This window comes from Cetorhinus maximus, chromosome 4 (assembly GCF_964194155.1).
Source record: "Cetorhinus maximus chromosome 4, sCetMax3.hap1.1, whole genome shotgun sequence".
Classification (NCBI taxonomy): Eukaryota; Metazoa; Chordata; class Chondrichthyes; order Lamniformes; family Cetorhinidae; genus Cetorhinus; species Cetorhinus maximus.
Window position 1 is genome coordinate 1,487,859 of NC_135882.1, and position 13,456 is coordinate 1,501,314.

Sequence of the window (13,456 nt, forward strand, 5' to 3'; positions counted from 1 at the left end):
TGGGATGTGGGCATCACTGGCATTTGTTGTCCATCCCTAACTATGTCATTTCAGAGGGCAGTTGAGAGTCGACCATATTGCTGTGGGTGGGCCTAGAGTCACATGTTGGCCAGACCAGGTAAGGATGGCAGATTTCCTTCCCTAAAGGGAGAACCAGATGGGTTTTTGAGACAATCAGTGATGGTTTCATGGTCACCATTACTGAGACTAGCTTTATATTGTTAAACTCAAGATATTATTAACTGAATTCAAATTCTACCAGCTGCCATGTCGGGATTCAAACTCATGTCCCTAGATCATTAGCCTGGGTCTCTGGATTACTAGTCCGGTGACATAACCACTACACCACCATCTCCCCTTAGTGAAGGAGCACTGGACAGTTGGAGCTACTGACCTTCACCTGGGTTGTTAGATCACAGCCAGTTAAGTACCTTTGAAGTGTAATTCCCTTGCTTTTCTTTGAATAGTGCCATGAGAAATTTTTTTGGTCATTAGAGTGGGAAGCGGCCTTGGTTTAATGTCATCAGTAAAAGATGATAGTGCATCAGTCTTGCACTGACGTGGATTATCCTCAAATTCTACAGTGGGGATTGAACCCACAACTCTGTGACTCAGTGGAGAGTGCTAACACAAGGCTTACATGCCTGACCAATATTTCTCCTTAAATCAACACTACCAAAGTTAATTGACCATTCATCTCATTGCTGTTTGTGGGACCTTATACTTAGAAGAAAGATGGTTGATTTACCCATATATTGATGATGGTGATTACATTTTAAAAAACAAAGTAATCCATTGACTCTAAAGTACATTGAAGCCAGATGGTGCTACGTCAATGTAAGTTAATGTTTACTTGGTATTGGCACCATTTAGGAATAGTGCATGTGGGGAGTATGCAGTAATAGTGAATGGAAGCATGGAAATGGTTGTAAATGAAGCAGAGCTTCACATTTGAACCCACCTAAGAGTATAGCTAACTGGTCTGCCATTGTGAAGTCCACTTACTGACATGTGTTAACCATGCATTGGTTGGTAACATTCTCACTTCTGATTCAGAAGTATTTGAGAGTGGGGCCACTCCAGGACTTAAGCACAAAAATCAAGGGAGGGAATGCTCATTGTTGGAGATGCCAACTTTTGGATGAGATGTTTAACCAAGGCCCCATCTACTTTGGTGCTTGTAAAAGATCCCATGGCACTATTTCAAAGAAGAGCAGGGGAGTTCTCCTTCGTGTCCCTCAACATAAAAAACAGATTATCTGGTCATTATCATATTGCTGTTTGTGGGAGCTTGTTGTGTGCAAATTGGCTGCAATGTTTCCTATATTACAATGACTACACTTCAAAATTACTTCATTGGCTATAAAACATTTGGGACATCCTGTGGTTGTGAAAGGTGCTAAATAAATGCAAGTCTTTTCTTCACTATGAAAAGCTGACCAGAGAGATAGCTTTTTAAACAACTTGCATTTATACCTAGTGCCTTTAACATGGTAAAACATCTCAAGTGCTCGACAGAAAGATTATAAGAAAAAAAAATTGACACCAAGCCGCATGACACATGGACAGGTGAACAAAAGAAGTAAGTTTTAAGGAGCATTTTGGAGATAAACAGTGAGGTTAAGGGAGGGAATTCCAGTACCCAGACAGCTGACAGCACAGCCTTTATTGACGATGAAGTAAAAATGTAACCTCTGACGCTGTTATACTTAAGTTACATCATCAGATTCGCAAAACACATAGCAAAATAAACACATCACTATAAATAGAAATTCACAGGCCATTCATATCAAATGTTTGAGTGATTGGGATTGGAGAACTGCTCTCCTAGCCTGAAGTTCAACATCTTTAATGTTTTATTTAACAGTCCTTAGCAAGTCACTGAAGTGGTAGTGAATACTGCACCTGGCATCTATATGCTAGTCACTGCTAGCAGTTGAGAAATCTGTAACAGATTTTCTTGTGCTAAAATGTTTTTAATCTGTGGAAATGAATGTCCCAGTTCTTTGCCAGGAGGATGCATTTTTGGATCACCCTAAAAGGTCGCCTAACGATGCAGCTTGGAGCGGAACACTATCAGGGAGCTGCACTTGGAATCCAGTGCTCCTGCTAAAGATTATAAAATAAAGGGCTCCTCTAGTTTGAATAACTCTCAGATTCTAAATTGTTATCCTTGTCTATTAATTTCCAATATTATCAATCATTATTTTAAATAGATTCTATCTCTTGACTCTGGCAGGGCTGGGAGGAGTGTGTGGATACGGCAGTTGCTCACTTACTAAGGACCTGTCTGTCAAAAAGCTCCAGGGACCAGACTCTAAGCTCGACAAGCCAACTCAGTATGCCGAAAGATACATCCAGATTAAAGAAACACATTACGCTCCTGTGTGACAGGCTGAGCAAAGGAGGTCGGCTGTCTTTAACTGCTGACAGCACACAGCAGGCAGCCACGATTTCAGGTAAACTTGACATCGAAGAAGAGCAGTGTTCATCAGCTGCTAAACTATAATGAGAGCTATTGTTTTATGTGGTCATATATTTCACTCTGAAAATCACAGTAGTAGACAGTAAATGTTTGGAGAGTAAACACACCAGCTCTTATCTGCCCCATTATAAGTCACATTGTGTCCAAGGAATAATGGGTTTACACAAAGCAAGCGACATAAAAGATAACACACTTTTGTTTACAAGGACAGATTTAGTGAATTATTATTAGTGAAAGATAAGCAGCCACAAAATTAAAAAGCTACATATTGTGGAAAGGACCTGGTTCAGATAAGCAGAGTGGATTGTTGGTTGTTTTGACCTTTATATGCATTTTACAGCCTCCAGTTTTCTTAATGCACTCAATCAAATATGAACTGGCTTTACATAATTATTTCTTTTACCTTACATCAATGGACAGCAAGACTTTATAGTTAATCCATAATTGGCCAGTTCTGTGAAGGGTGATTGTTTTTATAAATCGCTGAAATACACATTTTGTTACAGTCTTTAAGGTTGCTGTGACAGACAAAGGTTATTAATCCAACCCGTAGGCTATTGATGATAGCTGACTGAGGCTAATGGAAGTGTACATATTCTGGGAATTTCAGACACGCTGGGATGAGCTCCTGTCTCTAGACCAATGTGTCTTCTGGTGATTAATATATAGAAAGAAAGACTTGGGTTTATATTTTCTCTTTGTTTCTTCCTCCTCCTATGTGAGTTGTGACTGCAGAGAGTATGTTGCTGGAATTGACATCTGGATGTTTGACTGTTCAGAGTGGCAAATTAATTTTTGTCACTTGTGCACAATTATAAACATTTAAATACTGTTTTATTTCATTTTCTCTGCAGTTTGTTCAGGTACATGCAGTGCTACTAATTCTATTTTCAACACTGTTCAGATAATGCTTCATTATTATTCTATTACTTATTTCAATAACTTGTCACAGTGACAGTCAACATCATAATCCTTTTCACTCATTGTTCTAGGGCAACATTGCCCAATATATTGGTCACTGGCCACATGTGGTTAGCTAGGAATCCAGAAGTGGCTAATTGCATTTCTGATGATTAAACAAAAAATTGAGTAACAGCCATTCCCTTGGTTATGTGATCTCGATCTTCATTCTCACAGTGTGTGCATGTGAACTCTAACTTTTTTGTGTGTTTGTTGGTAAAATGGTGAGAGGAAAATAAAAAGGGTGTGTGATATTTTTCATTGCAAGTGCTTTACTTCCTTGCTTACTGAATAGGTGTCTATTTGTTAAGAAAATATACACATTTACATGTATTGTGCATAAGGCGTTTTCTACTGAAAGCAGATATGTGGCTAAAACACTGTTAGCACACCTGTGACTAGTCAGTGATTTCTCCTGGACAGCACCATTATAGACATGTGAATGACAATGGCAAGCCATCATTGTCCATCCCTGGGATTGTTCACAAGACTCAGTGTTAAAGCAGTACTACATTAAAGGAACTACTTAAATGCAAGCTGTTGTTGCGAGCATCACATGGTGTGGGACTGGAGGGACGCACAAGCAACACTGGGCGAGGGATAGAAGATTCATCAGACATTCAGTTGAGTTTTTGTGACAATCCAACAATTTTTGTGGTCACTTTTGTAGTCCGCAAATTATCATTTTCAGAACTTGCCGTGGTGGGATTTTAAATCACTGGGACACACTGGTCCAGCACCATAACCACTGTAATACAGTCCCTGATCTGTAAACCCCTTTTCAAATGAGTCATTCAGAAAGAGTTGTAGCTGTGTTCCAGTTATTAGTGGTAAGGCTGCGTACTGTCACTGGTAACATTTATTTATATTTCCCTTAACAAGTGCCAAAGAACTGAATTTTCCCATGGAGAAGGCTGAGGCCTGCAAAATAGGGAATAGCCACATTGGGACAGCTTCCCAATGCATTCGCACTGCTAGAGATCTTTACCAGCAGTTGGTGGGGGCACAGATTGGGAGCCCACACCCTGGAGGCAGGCAGCCAATTTAATGGGGTTGCCAGCGGAGTGGCCCTCCTTCACCCTGTGTGGAGACGGCCTCTCTGTGGCATTCCAGGAGGACCATTGGAGCCAGAGGCTTCATCCCCCAAAGGGGGAACAGTGAGCATGAATGGCAGCCGCTATGGCCCCAACAATCTAACTGACAGGGATTCCCCTCCAATTCCAGTGGCCTATCGCCTTTCTCTCTCAAGTTTATTCATTTAACCTCGCTTATTAAGTCTCCTTCAAGGTACCCTACCTGCCTCAGCAATGCCTACCTCTCCCAGTGGGGCTGATGAGGCTCTTCAGCTGCTGGCCCTCTGACTGAAACAGTTCCAGTAGTTGAGCCCTAGTCTGGCCTCTTTACAGATGCTGACTGACCTGCTGTAGTCAGGTATCTGAGGAAAGGACCTTTGGGTTGTATTAGTTCTGGTGAAAATAATGTATTTCTGTCTCCGGCCATTAGGGAAACGTGACAGAAAATATAAAGTAAATATTTAATGTTTTAAGTTGAAAGAAAAAGTACAGGTTAAAACAAGGAGACAAAATGTGATTCCATGTTTCAGGAACAGAAATAGGAAGAGGCCATTCAGTCTTTGACCTTATTACAAATTCATGTAGGTCATGACTGACCAGTACCTCGATCCCATTTATCTCCATGCCCCTGATGTTCACACCCAAGAGAAATCTATCAATCTCAGTCTGGAAATGTTGACCCCCAGCAACCACAGCCTTGTGGGAGGGTGAGTTCTAGATTTCCACTATCTTTCATATAGAAAAAGTGCTTTCAGATTTCACTGCCAAATGACCTGACTCTTGTTTTAAGATTATGACTGTTTTGGATTCCCCCACCAGTGAAAATAGTTTTCTTTGAATTCTCTATTGAACTTCTTCATCATTTTAAAAACCTTGATTAGGTCATCCTTCAACCTTTTAAATTCAGGTCAGGAGGAGCAAAGTTGATGCAACATGTCCATCTTCATAATTTAACTTTTCAATCCTGGTATATTCAGCTGTGTTAACAATCTAATGTAGCAGCTGTTGGACAGTACAGATAATAGCAGGAACTCATTTATGCTGTAATCTAAAATGCCAGTAACACGTGTATATTTGATATTAGCACGTAAAGGATTTCCAATTTCCTGGCCCTGAATGCCGATTTTCCACTATGGATGCAGATGCATGGGAACACCACCACCTGGAAGTTCCCCTCCACTGTTCACCGTCCTGACTTGGAAATATATCATCGTTCCTTCACTGTTGCTGGGTCAAAATCCTGGAATTCCCTTCCTAACAGCACTGTGGGTGTACCTACACCACATGGACTGCAGCGGTTCAAGAAGGCAGCTCGCCACCACCTTCTCAAGGGTAACTAGGGATGGTCAATAAATGCTGGCCCGGCCAGCGAAGCCCACATCCCGTGAATGAATTTTAAAAAAGTCCAATCCCTCTGCATCCCTTTCCCCCACTGGGACAATCTGAGGGCTCTCCGCATCTTTCTTGAACGGAGGCCTGAACATTGCCCCTCCACCACCGCTCTCTTCTCTGCCTGACTGAACTTGTTCTCTCACTGAATGATTTCTTTTTTAACTTGACTCACTTCCTTCAAATAAAATGTGTGGCTATGGGTACCTGCATGGGCCCTATTTATGCCTGTCTTTTTGTGGGGTATGTGGAACATTCCTTGCTCCATTCCTACTCAGGCCCCCTCCCAGAACTTTTTATCTGGTACATCGACGACTGCTTCAGTGCTGCTTCCAGCTTGTCTGGAACTGGAAAACTTCATCATTTTGCTTCCAATATCCACCCATCTCTCACCTTCATATGGTACATCTTTGACACATCTCTTTCCTTCCTTGACTTCTCTGTCTCAATTTCTGGGGATAGAGTATCTACTAATATTTATTACAAGTCTACCAACTCCCACAGCTACCTTGACTACACTTCCTCACATCCTGCTTCCATTTTCCCAGTTTCCCCATCCCCATCACATTTGTTTTGATGATGCTATCTTCCTTTTTCCTGAACCGTGTCTGACTCATTTCCTGTACGTCTGCCCTCATCCCATCCCATCCCTCCCAGAACCTTTATAAGGATCCCCTTTGTCTTCATTTTCCACCCCGCCAGCCTCTGTATTCAAAGGACTGTCCTCCACCATCACTACCACCTCCAGCATGATGCCACCACCAAACACATCTTCCCCTCCCCTGTCAACATTCCAAAGGGACAGTCCCCTCCACAACACACTGGCCCACTCCTCCATAACTCCCCAGTGCCTCATCCCTTTCCCAAGGCACCTTCCATGCAATTGCAGGAGGGGTAACACCTGCCCCTTTACCTCCCCTGTCTTTACTGTCAAACCCCAACTCCTTCCAGGTGAAGTAGCAATTTACTTGTTGTACTTTCAGTTTAGTCTAATGTATTTGCTGCTCACAATGCAGTCTTGTTATAGAGTTGATTTTCCAGGTAACTTTTCTTAGTGGACACATTTAACTTTATTTACAAGACAGCAGCAGCAACTACAGCATCAAACTCTGTAATAAAGAAAAACTCTCTCTAGAGGTTCCCCGCGCTGCTAACCCATTGGTTTACACAGATCATGTAATCTTACAAAACAGGATTATTCTTAAAGCTACAGTCCTACATTTATCAGAACTATAATTACTACAAGTCTCCTCTACATTGGGGAGACCAAATGCAGACTGAGTGACCACTTAGTGGAATACCTCTGCTCAGAACGCAGGCATGACCCCGACCTCCTTGCTGCTTGCCACTTCAACTCACCATCTTGCTCTCGCGCCCACATTTCTGTCCTTGGCCTGCTGCAATGTCCCGATGAAGTCGGACGCAAACTGGACGAACACCACCTCATCTTCCGATTAGGCACTTTACAGCCTTCTGGACTTAACATCGAGTTCAACAACTTCAGATCATGAACTCTATTCTCCATCTTGAGTTTTGTTTCCTCCAAGTGTCAGTTTGTATCTTGTTTCCATCTTTTTGCTTTCAAACGGAGCTGACCTTTATTTTGCTATTAACACCTATTCTGGACCAATGTTGTTCTTTACTGCTACAATTATCACTCCCTTTGCCTTTTTGTTCCATGACATCTTTGGTACTTAATCTCTCCTGCCCTCTGACCTATCCCTGACCTTTTCTTTTGTTCCAGCTGAAGCCCCTCCCCTTTTTTTCAAAAGGATAAAACACATCACATTTTTACCTCTTCAGCTCCAAAGAAGAGTCATGTTGGACTCGAAACATTAACTCTGTTTCTCTCTCCACAGATGCTGCCAGACCTGCTGAGTTTTTCCAGAACTTTCTGTTTTATATCTGGGATTACTCATTGCTGAATCCCCCAATATCAACATCCCGGGGGGTTACCATTGACAAGAAACTGAACTGGACTAGTCAGATAAATACTGTGGCTACAAGAGCAGGTTAGAGGCTAGAAATCCTGCAACAAGTAACTCACCTCCTGACTCCCCAAAGCCTGTCCACCATCTACAAGGTACAAGTCAGGAGTGTGATGGAATACTCCCCACTTCCCTGGATGAGTGCAGCTCCCACAACACTCAAGAAGCTTGACACCATCCAGGACAGAGCAGCCCGCTTGATTGGCACCACATCCACAAACATTCACTCTCTCCACCACCGAAGCACAGTAGTAGCAGTGTGTACCATCTTACAAGATGCACTACAGGAATTCACCAAGGCTCCTTCAACAGCACCTTCCAAACCCACGAACTCTACCATCTTAGAAGGTCATGGGCAGCAGACACATGGGAACACCACCACCTGGAAGTTCCCCTCCAAACCACTCACCTTCCTGACTTGGAAATATATCCCCGTTCCTTCCCTGTCGCTGGGTCAAAATCCTGGAGCTCCCTCCCTAACAGCACTGTGGGTGTACCCACACCACATGGACTGCAGTGGTTTGAGATGGCAGTTTACCACCACCTTCTCAAGGGCAACTAGGGATGGGCAGTAAATACAGGCCTAGCCAGCGACGCCCACACCCCATGAGCAAATAAAAAAACAAGTCATGAGTAGCAGTGGGAAATATATAGTGAAGTCAGGACTGTAGTGTTATTAATTAGCATTGAAGCAGGGATGCAGTGGAATGTTGGAGAGGCCTTGGGACTGAAAAGGAATTATGACTACTGTCAGAAATGTGTTACTAACAGCAACCCATGAAATATCCTTGGGAATTTGATGTTAAAGCAGGTCCAAATTAAATGAAAATGGGTTCCTGCCTTGGCAATGCTAAGAGTGTTGATAGGGATCTGTTTGTGATAAGATGGGTAAGTGTGCTTCTGACACATTAAAAGTGAAATCAGTTACCTGTGCATATAAAGTAGATGCAAATCGCAGAACAATATGTTTGAAGTCATAGACAGAAGTGAAAACTATGTACTTGATCTCGTACAAACTTCACTGCGTACCAGGAGTTTGAAGTATGCAAACATGGCCACTAAATAACCACTGATTAATGAGGGGATCACACAAATTGAAATATTAATCTGTTTTAATTTGATTACTAAATATAACAGCCATGTTATTTTCAGCACCTTTTTGGATCTTGCTGGCAGATTATACCTGGAATGTGCTGGGAGAAGCTACAACATTTGTTATGACAAGTCCCTCACTGCTCCATGGCGTACGACTATTTCTGAGTCCGCAACTTGTTTGGCGATGTCTCTTTTTTTAATCTATTGATCAGCTTTTGTAGGCCCTAACTTGGAATGCATCCTATACTCCAACTTGAGTTATTCCATCAGGAGAGACAGAATGGAGGGGAGAGAGAAACTGTTATCATTGATATACGGTATGAGCATCTGTGCATTGAGAAGGAGATGTATTAAAAACTGGAAACGTAGGAGGTGGAGGAGGATTGAGGAGGTGTAAAATGGGTTACAAAATAAGAAAATTCTGTGCAGTGTTTATATGGCAATAAATCTAGAAACAGACAAGTTAGGATTTCTAGCCAAACAAGAAAGGCAACCTTTTAAAAGAATGTTATAGCTACTGTTCCTTTTCTTTTGAACCAAAGACAAAAGAAATTGAGACTGTTGTAATGTTGGCTTCTACCATTTTAAGTAACTTGTGTAAACAAAACATGTCTGCTGTTCCACTGTCCCTAGTACTGCAATTCCCACTTGCAGGTAATCATAAGAAGGATCATTGGGCCAAAACAAAAGCCTTCAGGTTTGTTGGCCTTGTATAACCTGATTGTCATCACTCTTAACCAGTGTTTAGGAAAGCTTGGACCCAGCCACTGGAACCGTTTTAATCTTTACAATTGCAGCATTGCTTCCGAAAAGTTGATATCCTTTCATCTTGCCATAAATGTCATTGCGATGGAAGATTTGTTACAACTCTTCAATAATCAACTCATTCAGATTAATTAGACTCTGAATAATTCATACTGTTCACAATTAGTAAAATGATTCCTCTTTCATCCCATGGCTTCAGGTGACTTTTTTCCCAGAACTCCGTTCTAAACTCAGACCCAGTCCTTTTACTACTGTAATCGACAGTATGGTCAGGATTTTATGGTCCCGCCGCGGCATGCCCCCCGCCCCTCCCCCCTCCCAGGCAGATGTGGCAAGCCATTGAAATCTCCATTCAGTTCGGCAGGACCGTAATATCCTGCCGGGCAAGAGGGGCCATAAAATCCTGGCTTATGTCTTTTTTTGTTTTCTATATCACATGAAGTTCATTTTCACTATTTCTCAATTTCTTGTTGGCTATTTTCTCAGGTCACCTTTTCTAGTGGAGGAGTTTCATTGTATTTATTCACTTTCCGTTTCAGACTTTGAACCAGTTTTTGTTGCATTATACATCAGCTTGAATATTGCCTGTATCCACAAGATTTGTAGAGGTTAAGTTTTATGCTCACTACATTGAATTTCATAGTATTTCATTTAATGTTGAATATAAACTTTATTTTTAACCAGTGCCTTATGAGTTGAAACCGGCTTCATTGGCTATGTTTCTGGTCTTGGTGGAAACTGCAGTCAGTGAACCTTTGCCAGTATTAAACTCTCATGACAGCTGTCTCTGCCATCTGTCGCTGTTTTAGGACATTACAGTACATGAATCTTGTGCTGGACTTGGGCAAGAGCTTGACACAACTGTCTCTTTTGTTGTAGAAACGCAATGCTTCTTTCGTGTCAGCACAGAGAAACCTAGAGATCCAGCAGTGCAAAGGAAAGTCAAGCAGGGAATTGGATGTGGAAACGGAACATTTACAAGATTATTCCCTAAAAACTGACCAGCCTAGCTAGGGTTCCACTGTTTGGCCAAGGAGAAGGCTGTGGGCCTCCCATACCCTCTTGCAGCATTCATCACATAACTGCCTAATCTGAGATTTGATCTCTAGTCCAATGTGCGTTCCATTGCTCAACTGTGACCTTTAAGCATTGCCTGAAGTTGTCACCTTGGCTTTAACACGAGTTCCTAGTTGGCTGTGACATACCCCTTCTCCACCAATCATCCTTTTGAGGGAATTCCCAAAGGGCTGTTTACTACTGTGTTTTCTTCTATTGAATCCTTTTCCCAGCACCCCTTCTCTTGCTGTGACACCAACTGGCACTGAGATCAAAACAGCAAAAGATGTAAGGGATTCAACCAACTTAACTGAGGTGTAATCAGACAAATAATGGATCCTAAACAAAGAGATATTAGAAGGACCTTTATGAGGAAACAGAGGTGGAGAGGATTAGGAAAGGAATTGTAGGGCTGGAGGAGGTTGTATACAGAGATAGGAGGAAGGGTGAAACCATGCAGAGATTTAAAGATGATGATGAAAATATTAAATTTGAGACACCAGGGGACCAGGAGCTAATGTTGGTCAATGTAGGTCAGCAAGGACAGGGACGGTAGGTGAGCAGGATTTGATGTGGGATAGGATACGGACAGTAAACTCAAATGGGCATGGGAATGGTTGAAGAGGAAAATTGAGTGCGAGTTGAATTTGGAGGGACGTAAAACTACTATTCAAGTCCTAAACTGGTACTATTCAAGGAAGAGTTGAGTTCTCCTGGTATCATGGTCACTATCAATCAACCAACATCACCAAAACAGATTACCTGGTCATTATCACATTGCTGTTTGTAGTTACTTGTGTGCAAATTGGCCACATTGCAACAGTGATTGCACTTTAATATGAGAGATATCTTTTCCACTGGCATTCCATTGACATGCTGGGCACTTGACATCTAGCAAATAAGGGGATCAGAAAATGGCCATTACTCTGCCCTGCCACCTTTTAGCTTATCCAAGGCTCCCCTCCTGCCTCAGAGAGAAGCTCTGTCCAGCTGCAAAATTAACCTTGTGAAGACAATGGCAGAATTTTCCAGCCCCTCGCACCAGCAGGCTCTCCCAGTCCCACCGATGTCAATGGAGATTTCAATGGCTCGCTGGCCACACTGCAGGGGGACCCGCCGCTGGGGGGCTGACAAACTCTGGCCAATGGGACCAAATCCTGAGTCAGTTGCTGACTAGCAGCACCTCATGTTTGACCTGAGATAAGATCTCCAAGCCCTCTCTCTATTGTTGCCCTTCAACCAGCTGGTGATCCCATCTTGATGTTATCAGCCACTAGTTAGCACATTTGGTAATTGGTAGATCTGGAGTGCTGGAGACAGTGATCGCAACTGCCCCTACAATCACAGAAGTCTCCTTTGTAATTTTGTCTGGCATGTTGAGTGGTTCACCAAAATCCTTGCTTGCAGTTAATGTGAAAGCCTTGCTACCTTTCTGGTGGTGAAGTGAATTTGTGGCAATCCTGGTGTTAATCCCTGCTGATTTGGTTCTACAGCACAAAACCTACTGCACAAAATTGGATATGAAAACATGTCAACAAAATCCTCTCACTGAAATTCATACTGGTGTTCGTCTCATCCACTGAAAATATGTAATCATGGATTGTCTGTCAAAGTTATTTCTATAATATGTCAAAATAGTTGTACAAAGGAAAGCATTAGCTCTGTGAATTGATAATCTGTGTAGTTAATGTCCAGATGGTTAACAGTTAAGACATTATTCCAGGCTAAGAGATCACCTTTATTGCAAAATATTGTGATGGCTAAAATTGCCATGACTTCAAAGAACATACAGTTTTATTAAACAGCAGAATTTTAGGGTATTAATTGAATTTGTATTTTAATGATATGCTGTTGTCCTTTTAATAATAAGCAGCTGTGTTGTACTGTGCAATTCAAAAGGCACTTAATCAGCTCGCAAATTCACTGTCTTGAGATCAAAGTCCAGAACTGATGCTCTGAGCTCAAAGGATTACCAGGTTGAGTGGAAAGCTGATAGTTTTACAGGTACTGAAAAAAAAACATAGGAATCCATTAAAGTGTGCCAGTATATACAAATTGAGCAGCTTTGCATGTATTTAATTATGGTAACCCTCAAATGTATATCTGGTAAAACTGAGCTACCCAAATAGTAGACTTGCATTTAAATTCTAATTTACATCCTTCACAGTCATTCTATACCACATGATGCATGACTGATGGAATTGAAGTCTTGGAATTCAAAATTATCAAAGCAACCCCCTCCCCCCCAAATGAATATTGAAAGCGTTCTTATGTACCAGATATACTTTCTTAAGATCAATTTAAATTAATTGCAGATTTCCTCCACTATTTCAGTTGGTTACCTGGTTGAATAAAACAGACAACCCACATGGACATGACAGGCAGAATGGCCTCCTCTTGTGCTGTAACCATTCTATGATTCTTGCTCAGAACCTCGCCTGTCAGGAGTAGAAATCGATTCCATAATGAAGCACCCTATGATTTTCAACCAATTACTTTAGTTGTGGTGAAGCCAGTGGCCTGAACCCTGACATTGGTGCCCCTGTGGGCAGAGCTTTATGACAGGAGCAGGGCCGGTACAGGCAGCAGGAGCAGAGGCGAATAGGGGCCGGTACTTCGGAAGGCGCAGGAGGCTGGTACAGGCA

General features: G+C 42.1%; 1 protein-coding gene across 7 annotated transcripts in view; it reads left to right on the plus strand.

The window, feature by feature from the left end:
- bbs9 (Bardet-Biedl syndrome 9) overlaps window positions 1-13,456 on the plus strand; it is a 453,250-nt gene that overhangs the window by 251,709 nt on the left and 188,085 nt on the right. For all 7 annotated transcript variants that reach the window (XM_078539791.1, XM_078539787.1, XM_078539785.1 and 4 more), the window contains one exon: window positions 2,240-2,459. In XM_078539791.1, the coding sequence (XP_078395917.1) occupies window positions 2,240-2,459 (220 nt within the window). The remainder of the gene's footprint in view (window positions 1-2,239; window positions 2,460-13,456) is intronic.